Source organism: Magnolia sinica, chromosome 15 (assembly GCF_029962835.1).
Source record: "Magnolia sinica isolate HGM2019 chromosome 15, MsV1, whole genome shotgun sequence".
Lineage (NCBI taxonomy): Eukaryota > Viridiplantae > Streptophyta > Magnoliopsida > Magnoliales > Magnoliaceae > Magnolia > Magnolia sinica.
In genome coordinates, this window is record NC_080587.1 from 878496 (window position 1) to 900239 (window position 21744).

Below are 21744 nucleotides of genomic sequence, written 5' to 3' on the forward strand. Positions count from 1 at the left end.
CCTTGAAACCTTCCTGGGGCCCCATCGTGATATTTATTTTCCATCCAATCTGTTCATAAGGTCCGAAAGACATGGATGAAGATAAAACACGAATAACAGCTTATCCAAGATTTCTGTGGCACCGAAGAAGTTTTTAATGGTGGTCATTCAATCCTCATTGTTTCCTGTGATATGGTCCAATTGAGCTCTTTATACTCATATAAATTTTTGTTTCAACCTATAAAATGATCTGAAAAAACGGATGAACGGCGTTGATGAAACACATACATTACGGTGGGCCGGACGGAGTATGGTCACCAGGGATATCAGTGGTGACGAGGTCACCAGGCAATCCGCTTCCGAGAAGAGAGGGGAGAGAGAGGAGAAGGGGAGAGCGAAAATGAGAGCTGCGTACTACGCACAGCGCGCCATTTAGAACTGCATGTGATTAACGTCCTGCTTTTCGTTTCACCTTTCCTTCTTCGTCAGTCTTCTAACTTCATAGATTAGAGAGAGAGAGAGAGAGAGAGAGAGAGAGAGAGAGAGATCAAACGAAAATTCATAAGCTTTCAAGTTCAAAAGGGGAGAGAGAGAGAGAGAGAGAGAGAGAGATTTCCTGCTTCTCTAATGAAATCTTCAATGTAGAGAGAGAGATAGAGAGCTCATTAGCTCTTGGTTTCCGAACAATCTAGGGCTTTTTTTAGAATCTATATCTTGATCTGAATAGAGATGCTCTGTTGTTCAACACCGAGATGGGCACCCTTTAGATCGTGGCTTCGTGACTACGACAAGATTCAGTGGGTCGCCGTTCTGTTCATCTACATCCAGGTCAGTATCATCTCCGTCCATCTCTTAAAAAAAAAAAACTGGAATTAGGGTTCTTGATTATATTCGGTCTTCTTGAATTCCTTATTATTCATTTTCTTGGAGAATTATTACGAAGAAAAGGGAACTTGATTTCAATGAATTCGAGAGAGTTTTGGCTTCGATCTGATTTTTCTTTTTTGAATTTTGGGGTTTGGACTCTTTGATTGAAGTTGGATGGTTTGTGCGATTTGGATCCGTAGGCAAGGAATTCATACGATCCTTAACCTGCGGATATGCAGTATCGTTGGGTTTTTCAGTTTACTAGTGGGTCCCACGGTTCAATGATCCAGGCCATTGGCATGTTGGGGCCCACCCTGTATTGACCATTTCCAAAAAAAATAAAAAAATAAAAAAATCCCATTTTGGATGAGCGCAGTTATTGATACTGGACTTGGTTGAGTGGGTACGGTTGTCAAATTTCTCTTGCGGGGCCATGATTTGAAAGGTCGGGATCGTCCAGTTAAGAAGATTTTTGGGGCATGGTCTATCCACCGCGTGGCCCAACTGGCCGATGGTCTGGATCACTGAACTATGGGCCCTGCTTGTACAAACTGACAAAACTGAGAATATTGTGCAAAAAGATTAGGACCAAGGATCATATAATTCATCATGTAGTTTGGTTTTAAGTTTCTTTATTTTTTCCCCTAATTTGTTGGAAATTTCCCTTTTCCTTTCCTGTGAGGTTGGTGTTTGGTCGTTTGTATTTTAATTCTGTTGCTACTTCACTCTAGTGGTTTGATTGATTTTCTTATTTCTTATTAGGAACCAGGCCTTTTGTAGTTCCTTGCTTTGTACTCAATTCAATAGAATTTCTTTTGTCATTTTTGGTGAATTCAGGCTTTGGCTGCATGAGGAATTGTAGGTTCTTTATGCCAGAAGTTTGTACAAGTGGGGCCCAGGTTTGGTGATTGACATTGTTGAACTCATAGGCCCACCGGCAGGGGATGCCCCCAAATCTTCTAGAAGATGCTGGCTGTCCAATCTTTGGCCTTTTCAATAAAAGTTTCTGTTTTTTTAATTTTAATTTCAATTTTTTATTTCCCTCCAAACTGTGTTTTTGGTGGCCACTGGTCAAAGAGTTAAGATCTTCCAGTCGAGGAGGTTCTCAGGTACCCCTCATTTGTAGTGGCCCCCCATCAGATTAATGGTGTGGATCACCAATCAATGGGACCCTCTTGTACGGACTTGGTGCATCACTGTTTATGATTGGTGTGAGTTTTGATACGAACTGAAAGTCTGAAACTAGGGTTTTAATTTATTTGTTCCTTCTCTTTTTTCCTTTCTCTAAATTCATTGGGATTTCTTTGTGTGAATTGGGGTTTGGATGCCCACAATTGAATTTCATTTTGATCTTTGTTTGTGTGTTTGAGGGAGTTAACTTGATGTATAATTGGAATTTTCTGTCTATTTTGCACCTTCGAATTTGATGGAATTGTTTTTTTGGTGAGGCTGGCTCTGTGGTAGGCTTGTAGGTCTATAATTGATACAATTTGCATTTTTTCTAGATTGCCTGTGCTTTGGTCGGATCTCTCGGAGCATTATATAATGGCGTGTTGCTTATCAATTTGGTGGTGGCACTCTTTGCGCTCATCGCAATCGAGAGTAATAGCCAAAGCCTTGGGCGGACCTACGCTGTTCTTCTTGCTTGTGCAATCCTGCTTGATGTCGCATGGTTCATTCTATTCTCACACGCAATATGGTACGTCAATGTGTATCCTCTTCTCTCTCTCTCTCTATTTGTGTTTCATGTTTCTTTTCTTTTCAGTTGAGATTGTTCAGTACATAGGGGAAGTCTAGAAAAACTTCATGTGACTGCCTGCTACATCATTATCAACACAAGTAGGAACATGATGGAAAGAAACACCTAGATCACATCTAAGCTCATAGTCTCCTCAGTATATCTACAACCCTTCAAGGGCCATGCTGATTTTTGAAGTTCATGAAATGTCAGTATAAGAGTCACCTTCCCTCATATGTTTTATTGGTAAGAGTGGAGAACAATGTTTGTATATAAAATTATACACAAATACGCACATGCAAGAGCTTTGGGCCATTGGCTTCTATTTCTTTTGATTCTTAACACCACTGGGACTGGAGAAGAAGAACAATATTATGTAGCTTTTATTGTCACAAAGAACACCACCAGTTCAGTTGAGTTTAAGCATGTCCACCAGTAAGGCAGTAATTGTCGCTCTCTTCTCCCAAGACTCACATTGCTCTTGCTCCCACGACTCCCGTTTGTCATGGCAACCGAGATTTGGCCGAGATCCACTTAATCATTGTTTCTTGCAAAAAGGCCGATCAAGATCTAGACGAAACCGTTGTTCTTTGGCTCCTTCGAGAGATGAGGAAGTTGTGTCCTCTCCTCCTCCTAGGAATCATGATGGATCGTCTGTGGACTCTGAGGATCTCAATCGAGATTTCGTCCAGGAATTCCTCGATTTAAGGAACATGAGAGAGGCCAAGAATGCGGAGGTCACTGCTCAAGCTCGGAAAGCAAAAGGTTAGCAGTTGGTGATCATGGAGGAAGCTCGTCGCATGGATAGTTCATGAGTTTGGATTCCAACAGGGAAGGGCAGAAAGAAAAAAACCTCTCTAAAGTCAAAAGGTACGTTTCCTCTTAGAGATCTCCCCACTCTCGTTGTGGACAACTTTCCAAAGGAATGAATGGATATTCACTTTGCAAGGGTGTTTGGGAAGTCTGGTAAGGTTATGGAGGTTGTCATTCCAAGGGTTAACGGATGTAACTCTATTAAAGGCTTTTCTTTCGTAAGGATGGAGAAGGATGAGGATTTGCTCTGCGCCATCAGGGGCTTGCTCCTCAAGAAGGGGATCCCCTCCTTAGGAAAGCCCTTTCTAGCATCCTTTGGCAGTTCTCCCCCCTTCCTCAAATCGTGCTATGGCCGCTGCTTCCTATGCCCCCTTGAACGAATCCAACCTGTGGGATGTCCCTTGAGTTGAGAATGAAGATGCATGTGAGGAATTGAATTCGGATATTGAAGACTATTTGAATCGCAAGACATACTCTCAGGATGATCGTTGTTTCTTGTCTGATCCTCCCTCATCGGAGCCCCTGATGCTTCCTGATGCACATGGGCTGCTTTAGAGGCTTTTCTTTCGTAAAGAAGACCTCAGATTGGGAAGATGCACATGGGCTGCTTTATGGAGTGATCCATAATGTTGGATTGAAGGGACGTGATGATCGGGCCGTTGGATCATATGATTGGGCCATTGATTGTTGATTATCCACACTAGTTTTTCTTAGATTTTATCAGCTTATAAGATTTAGTTTTGTTTATGTTATGTTTGGACACCATTATGAGTGTTTTTAGTTGATTTTAGTTAGACTAGGGCTATTTTCGTCAAAATTCGCAAAACAGGGTACTTGTTGTAATTTTTGAACTTTCTTAGAGCTATGAAAGAGGGTGGGCATGTGACCCTCTCCCTCATAGAAGTTTGTGATTATATTAAAAAAAAAAAAAAGAAGAGAAAAACTCTTGCTTTATTTTTCTTCTTCTTCTTCCATCTTCATGAGATTTGAAGATACTTCCATGTGATTTGGAAGGTAGATTAGTGTGAGTCTAATCTTTATCAATGGAGGTGAGAGGTATCCATTTATCCCCACATCATCATTTCTTTTTACCTCCATCAATGTATTTTCTTCAAGTTTTTCGATTCCCCTATCGTAAGCCTTCATCTTCTCCCAAACCCATCTTTCCCTTATCTATCTACCATCCAAACCCTAGCCGACTTAAACCCTTCCATCCCACGCCACATGTGTGACCGTACAACCACATGTGTGAATCCTTCGGGCTGGCCGTACAACTACACCTTACCCCTTTTGGTTTTCCATCATTCTTAAATCAAAACTCATTTCTTCCATTCCCAAAACCCTATCCCTAAACCTAAAATCCTTAACTTTCCTACTTTCCCAAATTATCCAAACCCTAGTTTTTACCCTAGGTTGTATTAGGTCTTCTACTTTGAAATAGACTATACCCTATGCTAACTTGATGTCTCTACATCCATTAGATTCTAGGTTCCTTTTTTTTAATGATCTTGTGTGACGATGTTGGTAACTTAGGCTAGGATTATGCATGATGTTCTTTTGGTTTTCATGGTAATCGTGATGATTATGGCAATGTTTGTGTTTTTTTTTTTTTTTTGTTAATTATCTTAATTTTGCCACTTGATCTCATATGTTATTTGGTTCATGCATCGGTCCTGCATCAACTTCTCTCTTACGGCATTAGCACCCTGGAACAGATGTGCCAGGTAGCACAGGATTTATAGTTGTACCTAAAGTTACAATTTGGGAAGCAGTTTGGTTATCAGGAATCCAATGTTAGGACTATTCCCCAGGGAGCTAAGTCTAGGTTTGGGAGTCGGACCAAAGCCCATAATGGTTCACCATCCCACCCTAGAGATGCGAAAGGAAAAGGTATAACAGATACCAGATATAAGGGTGGCGATCCAGTGTGATGTTGCAATTGCAGGGGTTTGGACACTTCGCACATCATTGTCCATTAAGAGAGTAACAAAACCCTGATTTTTGGCGTTTATGACGATGGGGTGTAGGAGTTTGGTGAAGAAGAATTTTATCAACCCAATAACATTGGTGCTAGTGATGATGAGGTAGAGGAAGATGAAACCACATCACTTGCAGTAGTCAAGTTCTCCTTGGTTCATGCAAAGGAAAGTGATGACTGGCGTTGGACTATGATTTTCTACACCCATGCAAAATGTGAAGAAAATAATTACAAGGTGATCGTTGATAGTGTCAGTTGCACAAATGTGGTCTCCACTAGCATTTTATCTTATTTGGGTTTGAAACCCGAACCTCACCCTTAACCCTTTAAAGTTTTTTAGGTTGACACATCGTTCATGTCTGTCACCTAGCAATGTCTTGTGCCTATTCATTTTGGGTCCTATATGGACTTGCTATGGTGTGACGTCATGCCTATGGATGTTGGACACATCATTTTGGGTCAACCTTGGTTATTTGACCATGACGTGATGATATATGGCTGCTCGAGTGTGCGTTCATTTATGCATGAGGGCAAGAAGATCACTTTACTTCCTCTCCTACCAAAAGGCAATGCGGAGAAGAAAGCTAAGGGAAAGTCGGGTAATCCAAGGGATACAAGGAAGTCCCAACCTAAGTCTATCTATGTCATAAACGTCAAGGACTTTGAGCAAGAGACTAAGGTGAATTTGATAGTGTACACCCTAGTGGCTAGGGAAGTTACACCCGATGTTAGTGTAGAGGGACCCCCTGAAGTGAATCCGATTATGGATGAGTTTCACGATGTATTCCCAGAGGACTTACCGGATGAACTTCCACCCATGAGGAACATTCAACATGCCATCTTGTCCCTGGGTCAACCCTACTGAACCTTCCTCACTATAGGATGAACCCTGTAGAGCATGCATAGTTAAAGAAGCAAGTAGATGAGCTTCTGCGAAAAAGGGGTCATTCTGGAGAATGTGTTCGTGTGTAGCGCCCGCCCTCCTCATGCCTAAGAAAGATGGCGCATGTGTGTGGATAGTCGGGCCATCAATAAAATCACTATCAAGTACTGGTTTCCCATATCACGTTTTGACTGTTCGATATGATGGCCAACGCCACAATTTTTTCAAAGATAGATCTCAAGAGCGGGTACCATCGGATATGTATTCTACCTAGAGATGAGTGGAAGACCGCCCTCAAAACTAAGGATGGTCTATATAAGTGGCTAGTCATGCCTTTTGTTTGACTAATGCCCCGGGCACGTTTATGTGAGTGATCAGCCAAGTGTTGATACACTTTATAGAGAAATTCCTAGTGGTATATTTCGATCATATTCTTATCTATAGTACCACTAAAGAATCACATCTCCACCACTTAAGATAGGTTTGTGGGATCCTTAGGACGGAAAAAATTGTATGCGAATCTAAAAAAGTGTTCCTTCATGTCTGATAGAGTTATCTTCTTAGGATTCATTCTTTTAGCGGAGGGCATGTCCGTGGATTCCGAGAAAGTGAAGACTATAATTAGTTGGCCTAAACTACAAAACATTCATGACGTGTGAAGTTTTCACAGCTTAGCTACCTTTTATAGGCGTTTTATTAGAGGATTTAGCTTCATTATGGCTCCCATCATTGATTACATAAAGAAAGGGGAGTTCAAATGGACTAAGGCAGCCACAAAGGCCTTTAAAGAAATCGAGGGCAAGATGGTTGAGGCCTCTGTCATGCGTCTTCCAGACTTTTCTAAAGTCTTTGAAGTTACATGTGATGCCTCTGGTGTAGGTACAGGTCGAGTGCTTAGTCAAGGACACCACATTGCTTATTTTAATGAGAAGTTGAATGAGGCAAAACAATGATACTCTACCTATGACAAGAAGTTCTATGCAGCAGTCCAATCATTGACACATTGGCAACATTATCTGCAACCATAAGAATTTGTCTTGTTTTCAGATCATGAAGCCTTACGTTATCTTAGCTCCTAGAAGAAGTTGAACCCAAAGCATGCTAAGTGGGTTGAGTTTCTTCAGCTTACTAATAGGAAAAACGACTATATGATATGCACAAAAATAACCCTAAAATCCTACGCTAGAAACCTGTTTCTGATACCAAAATTGATGTAAGACTTGAAATAAAACATGCTATCATGCTGATAATATTAAACTGATAAAGAATTAATGATTAATTCAAATTAAGTGACAAGCATCACATAAATTAAGTAGCTTTAATAGATAATATGTTAAGATTCAAGGCAAAATCACAATCCTACATTAATTTATAAGGCTATAAAACAATCAAATAATTGGATCTATGGAGATAAGAATCTCCACCTAACATAGGGATTAGCCTAATCTAAAAGGAGATTGGTCTAATTAGGTTTAGGATAAATTGGGGAAGAAAATTCAGATCTAAGGTTTCTAATAATTGGGGGAAATTGAAATTAGGGTTAGGAAAATGTCTCGGGTTTGAAATAGGGAAATGAAATTAGTTACTACTAAGAAGTGATAGCTACGTACACGAATTGAGTAATCTTTAATCTATCCTTTTCTTTTCTTTATTTAGCATTAATTGTATATTACTTACATATTTTTAATGTATCATCACCATTTAATTTTATTTTTTTTTGAAGTTAACCATAAATTTTATTAAGATCATTATCTTTTCGAGGGGTAAAGGAAATTTTATCAAGACAAATTACTTGCAAATACAAAGCAAGAAAAGAATACAAAGAAAAAGACGAAAACCCAGAGTCCCGCCGCGATTAGTAGAGTCGAAAGACAAAGCTCCGAAGAAGAGCAACCCACTCTAAGATAGCCTCTTTGACAATCTCCACTATTGTTTTGATCGGTTTATAAAGATTCCAAAATCGTGTCCTATTTCTTTCACCCAAAATCACCCACCACATTGTTGGTAAAGAGAGCCATACAACCCAATTGATCTTCCCCCACCCCACCCCATGCCCAAAGAAGGAGACTAACACAGCCTGGCATAACACACGTCAATTCATATGCAACGATGAAATGCTCCCACACCATGGAGGAGAATGGGCATGAAATAAGCAAATGGTCAACAATTTTTGTGTCCTGATTGGACAAGCAACACGTGTTTGGAATAGGCAACGATCTCCTTTGGAGGTTGTCTATTGTCAAGACCTGCTTTCTTCTGACCAGCCATGTGAATGCAATGACCTTGGGAGGGACTCCGTAGGACAAAAAAGATGATAGGCAACCCCCCCCCCCCGATAGGGTGACATCCCGTAAGCAGTATAAAAGGGAGAGAGAATCAACTAGCTAAGGATTTGAGAGATTCCTCCTATAAGGCCTAGCCAAGCAAACAAAAGACCCGCTTGAGGAGTAGCAATCCAATACTCATATTAGTAGACGGAGCTAGAAGGGCCAGACAAGGGTAGTCTCGCCTCAATAGAGCATTACCACACTAGGTATCCTCCAAAAAATGAACCTTGGAGCCATCACCCAATGAGAAGAGATGCCATGCACAAAGGTTGGATGAATTGCCACAATGCACTTCTAGATATGTGAGGCTCTATAAAGCGTTGATTTTGTTTTTTTGGTTTTTTGTTTCCCATCTCCCCTCCTTGAGGCCATGCTTGCCACCAGGTCATGCCAAAGGTTTCCACTCTTGGTACCAAAACGCCATAACCACTTACTTAGAAGTGCCTTGTTCGTACTGCAAAGATCATGCACACTTGTACCACCCTCGGCCACTAGCTTGCAAGCCTCTTCCCATTTGAGGAGGTGGTACTTGTTACTTTTCTCGGAACCCCTCTGTTGGAAGTCTCTCTACAGCTTGTCCAACTTCTCACGCATCGATGGGGGATATTTAAAAAGGGACACGAAGTAAAGAGGCAAATTGGAAAGAGCTGCCTTAATGAGAGTAAGCCAACCACCTAGAGAGAGATAACGACTCTTCCTTGTAGATAATTTTCTTTCGATCCTCTCTATCACCTTATCCTAAAGGTGTTTGGCAAATTTTTCAATGCATAGTGAGAACCCCAATAGGATGAGGGAAAAGACCCAACTTTGCAACCGAAAGATGATGCCAGCTTAGAAGTTTTTGCTTTGGATAGGTGGATATCCATCATCTCGCTCTTGCCCGCATTAATCTTCAAGCCGGATATCGCTTCGAAGCAAATAACAACTTTCCGCAAATTGTCAACCATATTGGGATCCGCCTCACAGAAGATAATAGCATCATTGACGAACTGAAGATGCGAAATTTGATCGCCTAACTTGGACACCCTGAAGCCGCTGATAAGATCACCCTCTTGCCCTCTAGCTAGCAACTGGCTAAAGACTTTTGCAATGAGCAAGAAGAGTTATGGAGAGAGCGAATCCCCTTTCCTTAAACCCCTGGGAGGTTTAAAGACCCTTTAGGGGACCCGTTCACTAACACCAAGAAAGCAGGGGAGCTGACGCAGGCCTTGATCTACTTCCTCCATTTTTTGTTGCACCTCATCCTCCCCAACATATAGTCCAGGAACTTCCACTCAATGTGGTCATATGCCCTCTCCACGTCAAGCTTATGGACAACTTGGGCTTTTTGTGGTGTAAGTGGGAATCGATATACTCGTGGGCGACAAGAGCAGAATCCAAATTTTGTCTTCCTCCTATGAAGGCCCCTAATCAGAGGAGATAAATGTCACCCAACACTACTTGAAATCTGGAGGCGAGAACTTTAGCCAATATTTTATATGGACTCCCGATTAGATTGATAGGTCTAAAATCCTTCAAACCTTCAACTCCCTCGACCTTAGGGATAATGACAATAAAAGAGGCTCCTAACTCGGGGAAAAGTCTGCCTTTTGAGAAAAAAAATCGTTGACAAAATTGACGACGTCCACTTTCACTACACTTCAGAAAATCTGGGGGAAAAAAAAGGAGCGACCAGAAACCTGTCAGGCCCTAGAGCTTTATCATGGCCCAAGCTATCCACAACAGCTTTAATTTCTCTTTCAGTGACATGTTTCTCCAAAGGAGCCGAAGCTTCTGATAAACTGTAGAAGCAAAGATAGTCCAACCTTAACCAGACCTAGCGATCTTTTGATGCCTCACACACCTTTTCTTCTCAATCCTAGAACCATCGACAATGAAGGAGCCTATTATATTATTTTTAGCTCTTGTCGAAGTAATGTTGTGGAAAAACCGTTTGTTCTAGTCACCTTCTTTCAACTAGAGGGCCCTCAACCGCTATCTCCACTTGATTTCTTCCTTCCTTGGGAGCTTTGAATACACAGAAGTAAGGGAAGTCCTTTCTTTGTCCTCCACTGACAGCACACCCCCTCCTCTTTGAGATCAATTGAGTAAAGTTTGTCTCGAATTCAAGTCGGGTCCACCTCCCTTATGTCGAACACTTCCATTTTTCCACACCTTTAGTTTCTCTTTGAGGTGTTTTAGTTTCTAATGAATTCTGAAGCTCGTCGAACCGACATGGAAAGACCGTCGCCACCCCTCTACAAGCTTGGAGAAGCTCTTAAGAGTCCAACCACATTAGTTCGAATCTAAAAGGTTTAGGCCCCTAGCTCTCTGGCGCATCCTGGAGGACAACAGTTCTATGATCTAACGTGGGCCTAGGCAGACTACAAAGCTGGATCAAAGGAAATTTATCCATCCACTCCGGCGAAGCTAGGAACCTATCCAAGCACGACAGGGTAGGTGGACTCTGCTTGTTAGACCAGGTGAACTTATCCTCATTCATTGGAATGTCCACCGAATCAAAATGCCGAATCCCACAAAATCCTTCATGCTTTTGGTCAGCCTAGAGCTTGAGGATTTCTCATACGCGAAGCAAGTGACATTGAAGTCTCCCTATGCACCAGGGAATCGACTATTTCACTGGGATGGCCTTCTGCTCCTCCCAGAAATTGGCTCTTTGATCAGCTTTGCAGGAGGCCATAGACCGAAGTAAAAAGCCACCTGAACCTAGTTGCAATGCCAGATAAGACCACTGAGACTAAGAGTTTGTAGAACCAACTATCCTTCCTCCATATACCTGAATTCCAAGCCACCAAAATCCCCCTAGAGGAATCCATCACATCTAGACAGACAATGTTTCGACTTCAAACCCCTAATCAAGTCTAGGATCACCTTATTAAAGGAGGGCAATTTGGTTTCCTGAAGAGAGATTATTCGAGTTTTTGATTTCTTGCAAATGGCTTTGATTCGGGATCTTTTTGCCTTGCATCCACCCTGATATTCCAATCGAGAATGTTCAGTGGGTCACAGATCTCGCCCTTTTGCCCCTAGAAAGCCCACTGCTTTTGCTCCCTGCTTCATAGTTTACTGTGCTTTCGAGCCTCATAAGCTCTCTTTGCCCTTTTTGAGAGTGTCTCATCGAGTGCTTGAAAGTCGTGTAACCTCTCAATTGAATAAACTGGAGGGCCACCGCATCCTCGTTGTGCGCTTAGAAAGACAAACCCAACTTCCTGCCCACCCTGTTGATGATGTCCTTGGTCCAATCTAGCTCTTCTTTAGGCAAAGCATTGACTGCAGACTCCCTAATGCCTGAAGTGGCTGCCTTAACCATATGAATCTTAGTGGCTTCTAGAAACGCCACCCTTTCAACTGCAGTTTGCAAAGGCATTACATCTAGAGTCTCCTACATATAGTCTCCCATAAACGGCAGAGCCTCTTCACCTAAATGCTCAGCCAGAACAATTGACACAACTTTGGGGTCTTCATTAATAGGGCCATTTGCCTCCTCTACCTCATCTTTCCCTTCCATCCCATCTCTGGGTCATCTTCCTTCGATGGGTTTGCTACGTCTGCCTGCATGCCATCATGAGGTGAGGAATCTTGCCTAAGGCGAATGGCTTCCACCTTAAGGGGAAGAGAGAGTGGATCCTGTCGCAAAAGTATAACTCTCAGATCCCCCTTGCAGTAAGGATGCAAGGAACCTCTTATCTGGAACTAAAAAGGTCTTTGTTGGCAAGGGTATATAAGTCGAACTTAAAAGGGCACGTGTAATGCAGGGGCATTTTCACACCGGGCTCAAGTGGGGTAGTCTGTGGGATGCGGGGACACACTCGAGGTGGGTGACCCATATGATTTGGGGCCCATGGGAGAGGTCTCATGTTTGAGACTCCTCACTGGGGGTGATTAATGTGCATTTCACACCGGGCTCGAGTGAGGTGGCCTGTGGGATCCGGGGACACTCGGGCTGGGCGGCCCATGTGATTTGGGGCCCACGAGAGGGGTTCAGCCGAGGTCCTAGCCCATAAGATGTGGGGCCTGGGTTATGAGATAAGGGGATTAATTCGCTATACTCTAACAGTTCGAGCTTTTGGAGCAAGTGGTTAATTGTCCTGCATCAAATTGGTATTAGAATGGGATGTTTTGTGTTCGAGACTCCTTACCGAAGGTGATTAATGTAGGGGTATTTTCACACCGGGCTCAAGTGGGGTAGCCTGTGGGATGCGGGGACACACTCGGGGTGGGTGGCTCATGTGATTTGGGGCCCACGAGGGGGGTTTGGCCGAGGTCCTAACCCATGAGATATGGGGTCTGGGCTAAGAGATAAATGGATTAATTCGCCACACTCTAACAGTTCGAGCTTTTAGAGCAAGTGGTTAATTGTCCTGCATCAACGTGTCAGCCCAGGGACTAGGGCCCAAACACATTTGGCACGTGTGGTAGACATGAGTCTCTCTTCTCAACTCTACAGTCACCAGCTCGAGGACTAGTTGTTGATGCGGTGATAGCACCTAGCGCCATTGTCGAGATCAAAGAAACATTGCATGGCTCGGATCATCTTAGCCCTATCTCAATTAATTAGGGTTGGCCACACAAATCCTTTTCCGCCATTCCACTCTATCAAGGACCAACCATATCCTTAGTTGAACCATAATTCATCAATCTTTTCTTACTACGTCCATCCACATCCTTTTGAGTCTTCCCTTTGCCTTTTTGGAGCCTTCAACTTGAACTATCTCACTCCTAATTGGTGCAGTTCTTGGCAAGGTGTTCCGTTATGATATGGGCCATATTAGTCGTTACGACTCCCGTATCGGCTGTTATGACCCATTTTATTTTTTGAAAAAACTGTTACAGGACCATTATGGTCAATTACAGGGCAGTTACAGGGCCTTTACGGCCAATTTTTTCTGTAATGGCTGTTACGACTGTTTTGACCTCGTAACGCATTACGGTTATGACCATTACTGTTATGTAACCAATTTTGAATACCTTGGTTCTTGGTCTTCGTTGCACATGGGCAAACCATCTATGTCTACTTTCCCTAATCTTATCACCTATTGGTGTTACTCCCAAGTTCCTTTGAGTGCATTCATTTCTAATTCTACTTCCTCATCTTGCCACTCATCCATCTCAACATCCTCATTTCAACTACACTCATCTTATGAACATGTTGTTCCTTGACTGCCTAACATTTTGTCCCATAAAGCATGGCTCGTCATTTAACTACCCTATAAAATTTCCCCTTCAATTTGATTGCTATCCAGTGATTACATAATACTCTAGAGGCACAACTCCATTCACCAAGCTGAAATTCTATGATCAACATCGTTCTCAATCTCTCTGCTTCAATGAATTATCGACACAGGATGTTGAAAATAGTCATTTTGGGGTACTCCTTGGTCAACAATCTTAACTAATACCTCATTTTCACCTCTATTGTTACTAAAAATTGCATTCCATATACTTTGTTTTAGTCCGATTGATTTTAAAAGCTTTGTTTTCTAAACATACCTCTAGAGTTCTAGCTTTGTGTTACCTCCTCATCTTGTCTGTCAAAACTATGTCATCTACAAACAATAAACACCATGTAACCTCTTCCTATAAATGCCTCGTTAACTTGTCCATAAGCAATGCATAAAGATATGGCTCCACTAGTTGTCCTCACATTTGTTACCGATCCCTCATACATATCCTTAATTATGTCCATATATCCTTTTTGAGACTCCATTCTTTCCCAACACCCACCAAATTAGGTCTCTAGCTACCCCTATTGTATGCTTTCTCTAAGTCAATAAAAACCATGTCGAGATTCTTCTTCCTCTCCCTACATTTCTCCACCAATTGTTTGAGCAGGAAAATAGCTTCATGGTTGACCTTCGTGACATAATCCAAGTCAAGTTTTTGATATATTCCTCTCATGCCTTGATCTTTGGTCAATCACTCTCCCAAAGTTTCATAGCATGACACGTAAGTTAGTCTCACTATAGTTCTTGTGGTTCCATGTCTTGTTTATTCTTGTAAATAGGTCTGGCGATACTTTTCCTCCTATGCCTAGCATCTTCTTTGATCTTACAATCTTGTTGAACAATTTTGCCAACCAAAGTAAACCAAAATCTTCCCTGCACTTCCAAACCTCTATCAGTATATCATCTGATCCTAGAGCTTTTCCTGTCTTCATCTTTCCCAAGCTCCTTTTGCTTGAGATGTCCTAATCCTATGGAAGTATCTATTGTCTCCGGCCTTATTTGAGTTTGTGATTCTTTCTATCTCTAAGCTCTCAAAGGGGTAGCAATTTAGCAAGTTATGGAAATAACTACTCCTTTCATTGATCTCATTGTCACCCTCTGATCATTGCTCTTAATCTAACATGATCTGGAGCCCTACTCTTCTATGTTAGTGGGAGTTTTGCTCTTTTTGTTGGTCACAAGCCCTGATAAAGGAGGGTTGTGTTAGGTTGATAACTAGTGTCAAACTTTTTCCACATCTTTTCTCAATCTTGACTATCTGGCTTTTCAATTCTATTAAATTCATACTAATATATTTCAACCTTGTTATATATCTACATGGACATTTCAGCTTGTGACGTTTCAGGTTCCCTGTGCTTGACACCTTGTTCCCATCTATAACATATACACCCCTAATTTACATTCGCTGATTTCGTTTGGTGAAAATAATGATTGTCTGGTGAAAATAATGATTATGTCATCGATTTCTTATTTTAATAAACTTTTCATTGATGTCATCTGGTCCTTTTATGCAGGAACATTTCTTCTGATAAGTATGGACCTTTTGTCATCTTCTCAGTGAGGCTCGCTCTATGGATGCAAATTATTGGGTTTTCAGTGAGGTCGCTGTCCTCATTGTTGTGGATTCAGATGTACAGACTGGGGGTTTCATCCGTAGAGAGTACATCCTACCAGGAAGTAGATTTCGACCTAAGGAATAGTTTTTTGAACCCTTCAAATCCTGGTTTAGCAAGACAGAACTCTGTTTCCGATGAGATATTAGGAGGTTCTATCTATGATCCAGCTTATTACTCCTCTCTTTTTGAAGATCCTAAAGATAATGGTTATGCCAATGCGGTAATTTGTCTTTCTCTCACAAATTAACTATATGCAGATTATGCTCAGTTACTTTTTTTCTTTTATCTATCTTACCCATGGTATTCCATAACAGTAATGGTGGCCGTAATGGCCACCATTGTTACCGTTACGATACGGGCTGTAACATTACAGAATTTAAAAAATATTGCGCTCCTGTCGCGGGGCCGTCATGAGACCTTTATGGGTCAATTTTTCCATAACGGCCGTTACAACCCTGTAATGCATGATGGTTACCACTTATCATCATTACCATTATGTAACGGCCATTACAGCTGTTATGTAACTGTTTTGGAATACCGTACCGTGTTTCTATTGGAGCTTGATACTTGAAGTTTTCTTACATTTGTGGCATGAGGAGTCATTCCATAAATGAGTAGTAATCAAATTTAGGTAGTTTGTGCTTTCCATTTATCAATGCATGAGAGTTGGGTGGGCGGAAGCAGATCTCTTTGCTTCTTTTTCTGGCCCTTTGGGTGGGCGTGTTTAGATTTTTTTGGTGTATATTTGTATATTTGTATTTTTAGGCTGCACCCCCCTTTCTTTAATGGAATATCATCACAACTTCAAAAAAAGAATAAAAGAAAAAAAAGAAAAGAAAACAGGAGAGTAGGGTGTGTTGGTCACGCACGCGCGGCCATTCTTTATAATTAGAATTCATATACATCCAAAATCCCAAACACTCAGGTGCACATACATACGCACACAGTCTACTCTCCTACAATTTCCTTGCTAGTTGCAAAATCCCAGGCACTCAAATGCACATACATACGCACACACCCTACTCTCCTACAATTTCCTTGCTAGTTACTAGAGCCAGTGTTTTAAGTATCGACGATATCGGCGGATATAACCCAATATATATCTTGTATTCCACCTGTGCGATACGAAATGCACAAGTAGTGGGATACATTTGGTCTGGTGAGCATTTTCAATTTTTGATCTCTCCTTTAAAAAATAAAAAATAAAAAAAAATCATGTTAAATTAGTGTCAAATTGTTACAAATCCATGTTTTTTCAAAAAAATCATGAATTAGGAGCTTTGATTTTGAGATTTGGAAGAGATGGGTTGAGTTGCGGAAAATAGAAAAAATAAAAAAAATTCCCAATTTCTCGCAAATCGGTTGCAATCTTTGTGTCCAAGCATAAAATCAAACATGTATGCAACCTGTTCTAGTGAGTCATCTTCTGCTTTTGAATGTATTGCTTGTGTTTCCACATGTCTTTTTACATTTATAAATTATATGACTATTTGAATATACTTGCATCAATTTAGTTAGATAATGCATAGATTAGGACCCCATACAAAGAAAACCTATTATGTATTGCTTGTGTTTCCACACGTCTTTTATATTTATAAATTATATGACTATTTGAATATACTTCCATCAATTCACTTAGATAATGCATAGATTAGGACCCCATACAAAGAAAACCTATTTTGTGCACTTGTTTTTTGTAGTGTTTTGATTTATCAGTGAGTATTGATGTCTTTTTTTAACAATCATTGAAAAATTCGACCAATTTCCAATATTTCCCCATATTTCCTACAACAACGATACATTACGTGATATAACCGATATATTCCATGCAATAACCAATATGTATCATATCCCAAGGGTGCACTACGTAACACGATATCGATATTTCGAACACTGACCAGAACTGACAATGACAGTGGATGCTGTCTCAATCTGAAAAGAAAAAGAAAAAGAAAAGTCTAAATGATCACAGTTGGATTTCATATGCTGAAATGTCTTCAAAGCTGGATTTCCTATACATTTTACTGTTCATGTCACAATTCACATGAATGGTGGACATCTCAGCTATAAAAACAAAAACAAAAATAAAGAGAGGAATTGCATGTGGAAAGGTTGCATGTGAGCTGTTGATATTATGCCCTTGTATATTCTTTTTGTAGGATTTCCCCTTGTGTTTATTGGTATTTGTTGAAGAATATCTGCCTATTAGTCTCCATATGGTTGGTTTTGCTTGTGGGAAATATGGCTTATGCTGGGTACTATTTGCAGCATGACGGGGGAAGCGTTAGTGATGATGGTGGGACTACATCTGCTGCTGAATCCTCGCAGCTCAAATCATGCATTAGCAGATCTTTTCAGGTTATTTGCGTAAGTCCAAGGCCTGTGGCCTCCCAATTTGACTTATTTTGCTCAACCTTTGAGCCTGAGAGCACCCATAAACCCAAGCAAAGTCACTTCGAGCACCACGTAAAAAACTTGATTGTATTTGTGAAAAAAGCTTTGAGATCTTATTTTATTTTTTATGTACTTGAGAGCTGTGCTTATCCCACTTGCATCTTATCACATGAACCTGGTAGATGTGGGACATCTGCACTTAAAAGTTGAACAATAACATTATAGTGGAAGCTCCAAAGACGAAATATTGCCAATTTTTCGAATTCAAAATAGACTTGTGAACTGAGGACGCTGATTGGGTACTACCCCCACCAGGACCTGCTAGAGACGGATGGTCCTGTCAGTGGTTCTGATGGGGCCCACCATGATGTATATGTTTTATCCACGCTCCATCTATTTTGACAGATCATTTTAGGGTATGAGCCCAAAAGGAGGTAGATTGAAGGCTCAAGTGGACCACACCACAGTAAGCAGTTGGGATTGAACTCCTTCCATTGAAAACTTGCTTGGGCCCATCATGATGTTTATTTTCCATCCAAACTGGTCATAAGTTCACATAGACCTGGATGAAAGGAAAACATAAATATGAGCTTGATCCAAAACTTTTGTGGTCGCCAAGAAGTTTTCAATGGTAGGCTTTCAATCCCCACTGCTTCGTGCGGTGTGGTCTACATGAGCCTTCAATCTGCCTCCTTTTTGGGCTCATGCCCTAAAATGATCTGTCAAAATGGATGGACGGCGTGGATAAAACATACACATCACAGTGGGGCCCCATCACAACCACTGACAGGACCGTCCATCTCTAGCTAGGTCCTGGTGGGGGTAGTACCCAAGCCGCATCCATGAACTGAATGATGAGTGAACCCGCCTGATTCTTGGCAAGTGCAAGTACACAGTGGACCTGTCTGATGCACAGCTGAGATGCCCTTTACACATGCTGGGGACACATGGCCATGTGTGGAGAAGGTTCCTGTCGCTTGGAGGATCTTTAAACATGATATCTTAGATAGAAGACCGGCTACAATAAAAAGTTTCTTCTTTTTAAACTCGAAAATACTTGGATCTGGAGTCAAAAAGTTTCGAGTCAACGCGAGGCCATCGTTGAGTTTAAGTCAAGCTTTGATTTCAAACCTTCAAAAGGAACAATTGGATATATATATATATAAACACTTGCAGATGCTAAGATGCTATTGCTTTCTGTTCTTTGCATTGCCAATTTGTAACTGACCCTTCTTATGCAGGATGGTAGTGCAGTAAGGAAGCCCCAGACCTCTTGATTTGGATTACATTGACTGTCTGCTTCTGTTCAGCATCCATTCCATCTTGGCCCTTTGCAATTTTTTTTTTCTCAAACAGGGCCTTGCAATGTACAGAAGTGGACTTTGTACAGTTACCCAATTTTTAGCCATTCTTTTTTCATGATCATAGGTATCCCTTTAGAACGATAACCCACAGCTCCTGCTTGTTATTTTTGAGGATGATGCCATATCTTGAAATTTCTGAAATTGAGGGAATGTCGAAGCAGCATTGCTGGGTTTTTTTTTTTTTTTTTTGTAATACAGTTCTGCAATTTCGGTCTGAATCAGCTTGGGCATGTTTGGATGCACCACTGAATTAAATTGCAATTATTGTTCTAATAAAGTAGAGATAACCAAACACCATTCATCTTTTGGGGGTCTAGGTTTCCAATTGCAACTATGTTACTTGGAATTTGGATTTGAAAGAAAGGTATTTGCAAATTGACAGCTGTGTCGTTATGAATATATCATGCAACACCTTTTTTTTGGATATTTCCTACTGAATGCTTGCAATCCAATTCATTGGCACATCCAAACACAACTAAAAACAAATTGTGCATCATAGCTGTAGCTTGGGCCATGTTACCCCTCTATTTTTAGTTTTACCCTGCATTGCTCACTCCCTTCAGACAGTGCTTTGCCACAACAACCTTTTATTAGTAGCTCTGTAAGAGAGGTGTATGCGCTACTATGTTTTAAATGGCATTTATGATAGTTGAATTCCTTGAACTTTGATCATTTGAAAGATTTTTTATCAGATGCAATTGGGTCTGTGAATTCATGTTCCGAGGGAATTGTCCTAGTTTTCTGTGGGCAGACCAAGTTCTAATAATCTCCTCCATGGAATGAATCATCCTACTTTTCCAATTTATGGTTAAGTTCCCAAATCAACGTCTAGGATCTCCAATCAGGGAGATATTTCGATTGTGCTCCACACACACGGACTCTCGGGTTGGGATGAAACAGATTGATGGTTTGGATTACTGAATCTTTTGCCCCACTCGATGGATGTATGGGTCATTGATTTGCTGCAACTTCTATAATTAGATGAAATTGTTGGTGAATTCTTCCTCTATTTTTTTTTAAAATTATATATATTTTTTAATTTTTAAAGAGAATTCATTCCTTGAAAAAGGGGAACCAGGAAGTTCGGTACAATTCAGGAACAAAAAACCTGCCAGATCCTATCGTATGACTATCCACTGCACAATTCAAAGGAAAAAAAACCAGAACCCGACGGGTCTAAAATCTCAGGGCTACCAGGCCCACCCTGTCCAAGAAAATGAGCCCTCTAATCTCCCGAGGGACCTCAGCCAGAGAGAGAAACTGGTGAATTCTTCCTCTATTAGATATGCATAAGCGGTTCAAATGGTTGATTGAACCTATATATAAATAATCTTGATGGTCCATTTCATGGGCTATTGATTCAATGGTTAGAATGGTCTGATCCATGTAAGTTTTGCATTGTAGCCGTTGAAATAAATTTAAGCTGGACTTAATGGACAGTCTGGATCGGTCAATCGAACTGTCCCATCTTCCTGATGAACCCCATATTACACCCTAGATATCATGTGATCGTTTCCCTTTATATATCACTCTCTACTGGAATTTGTACGGAGCCATTTAGAAAACGTTATTAATTGGCAGATAATAAGTAATACTGGAGGCTAACAATATTAAGAATAACAATTACAAGATGGACGGTATAGATTCATCCACATTGCTAATTGTGGAAAGTAGGTTGCATGGGATTTTCAGCAGAAACAGACTCCACTGGATCAGTTCCTTTCAGACGCCAATCGAAAGGTCAGGATTAGCCAAGCTGTATAGTTTTCAAGCCAAACCCATCGGTGGTGGGCCCAGGAACCAGCTCCATGACCGTACACGTGTCATCTGTGTAGTGGGTGGGAGATTTGGGCACACCACCAACATACAAGTGGAGACAGGTGATACCCATAAATGGGGAAATGTTATGGGACCCACTCCAACTGATAAGCATACCCAAGAAGGGGCATTATTGCAAACAGATCACGTGCGTACAACATCGATGGGCCCCACCATGAAGATCCTTTGGGCTGAAAATCAGGCCAACCCACTCATCATGTCGGATGATGTATTTTTAACGATGTGGACCATTTGGACGGCTCTACTGGGAAATTCGGAATGGCCCACCTATTTTTTTGCGCGTGTTTGTTTGACTTTAATAACCGGTCTAAACTTACTTGCATCCATGGCGGCAAATCTCGTTCTCATCAATTTCTTGTGAGATTTTCAGACATTGATGTTTTTTTCAAAAAATTAAATTACAAAAAAAATATATTATTTATTATATGGTATCAAATAAAATGAGAATTATCATTAGTAAAATGCACAAGACGCAAAAAAATAAAATAAAACTCCTCCATTTTATTTTTTCATTTAGAAGCACTGGTATGATAGGTGATATCTTATTTATTTATTTATTTATTGTTATTATTATTTTACACATCTGCACACTCATGCCAGAGCTAGATTTTACATTAGATTACAAGTACAAATCTCAGGCTTAACAAGAGTTAGATTAGCCCAACCAAACTCCTAGACCTAACCCAAGTTGGGTTGAGGCCTTGGGCAACCTCAACCCAAT

The 21744-nt window shown here is 40.9% G+C and overlaps 1 protein-coding gene across 3 annotated transcripts; it reads left to right on the top strand.

Annotated features, from left to right (window-relative positions):
- Positions 1-348: 348 nt before the first annotated feature.
- LOC131227415 (uncharacterized) lies at positions 349-19856 on the top strand. 3 transcript variants are annotated; one of them, XM_058223217.1, is made up of 5 exons: positions 349-807; positions 2352-2545; positions 15325-15646; positions 17695-17784; positions 19062-19856. In XM_058223217.1, exons 1-5 carry the CDS (start codon positions 709-711, stop codon positions 19095-19097), a joined length of 741 nt encoding a protein of 246 aa, XP_058079200.1. In that variant the 5' UTR covers positions 349-708; the 3' UTR covers positions 19098-19856. The 3 variants fall into 3 exon arrangements, with proteins under 3 accessions (XP_058079200.1, XP_058079202.1, XP_058079199.1); XM_058223216.1 differs by having other exon boundaries at positions 351-807; positions 17695-17793; XM_058223219.1 differs by lacking the exon at positions 17695-17784.
- The last annotated feature ends 1888 nt before the right edge of the window (positions 19857-21744 follow it).

What these genes read in the sequence shown, in the direction of transcription:
- LOC131227415 (XM_058223216.1), top strand. Translation starts at nt 709, where the DNA reads ATGCTCTGTTGTTCAACACCGAGATGGGCACCCTTTAGATCGTGGCTT. An exon ending in CTATTCTCACACGCAATATG is followed by an intron (nt 2,546 to 15,324) that starts GTACGTCAATGT and finishes CCTTTTATGCAG; the next exon opens with GAACATTTCTTCTGATAAGT. An exon ending in GATCTTTTCAGGTTATTTGC is followed by an intron (nt 17,794 to 19,061) that starts GTAAGTCCAAGG and finishes CTTCTTATGCAG; the next exon opens with GATGGTAGTGCAGTAAGGAA.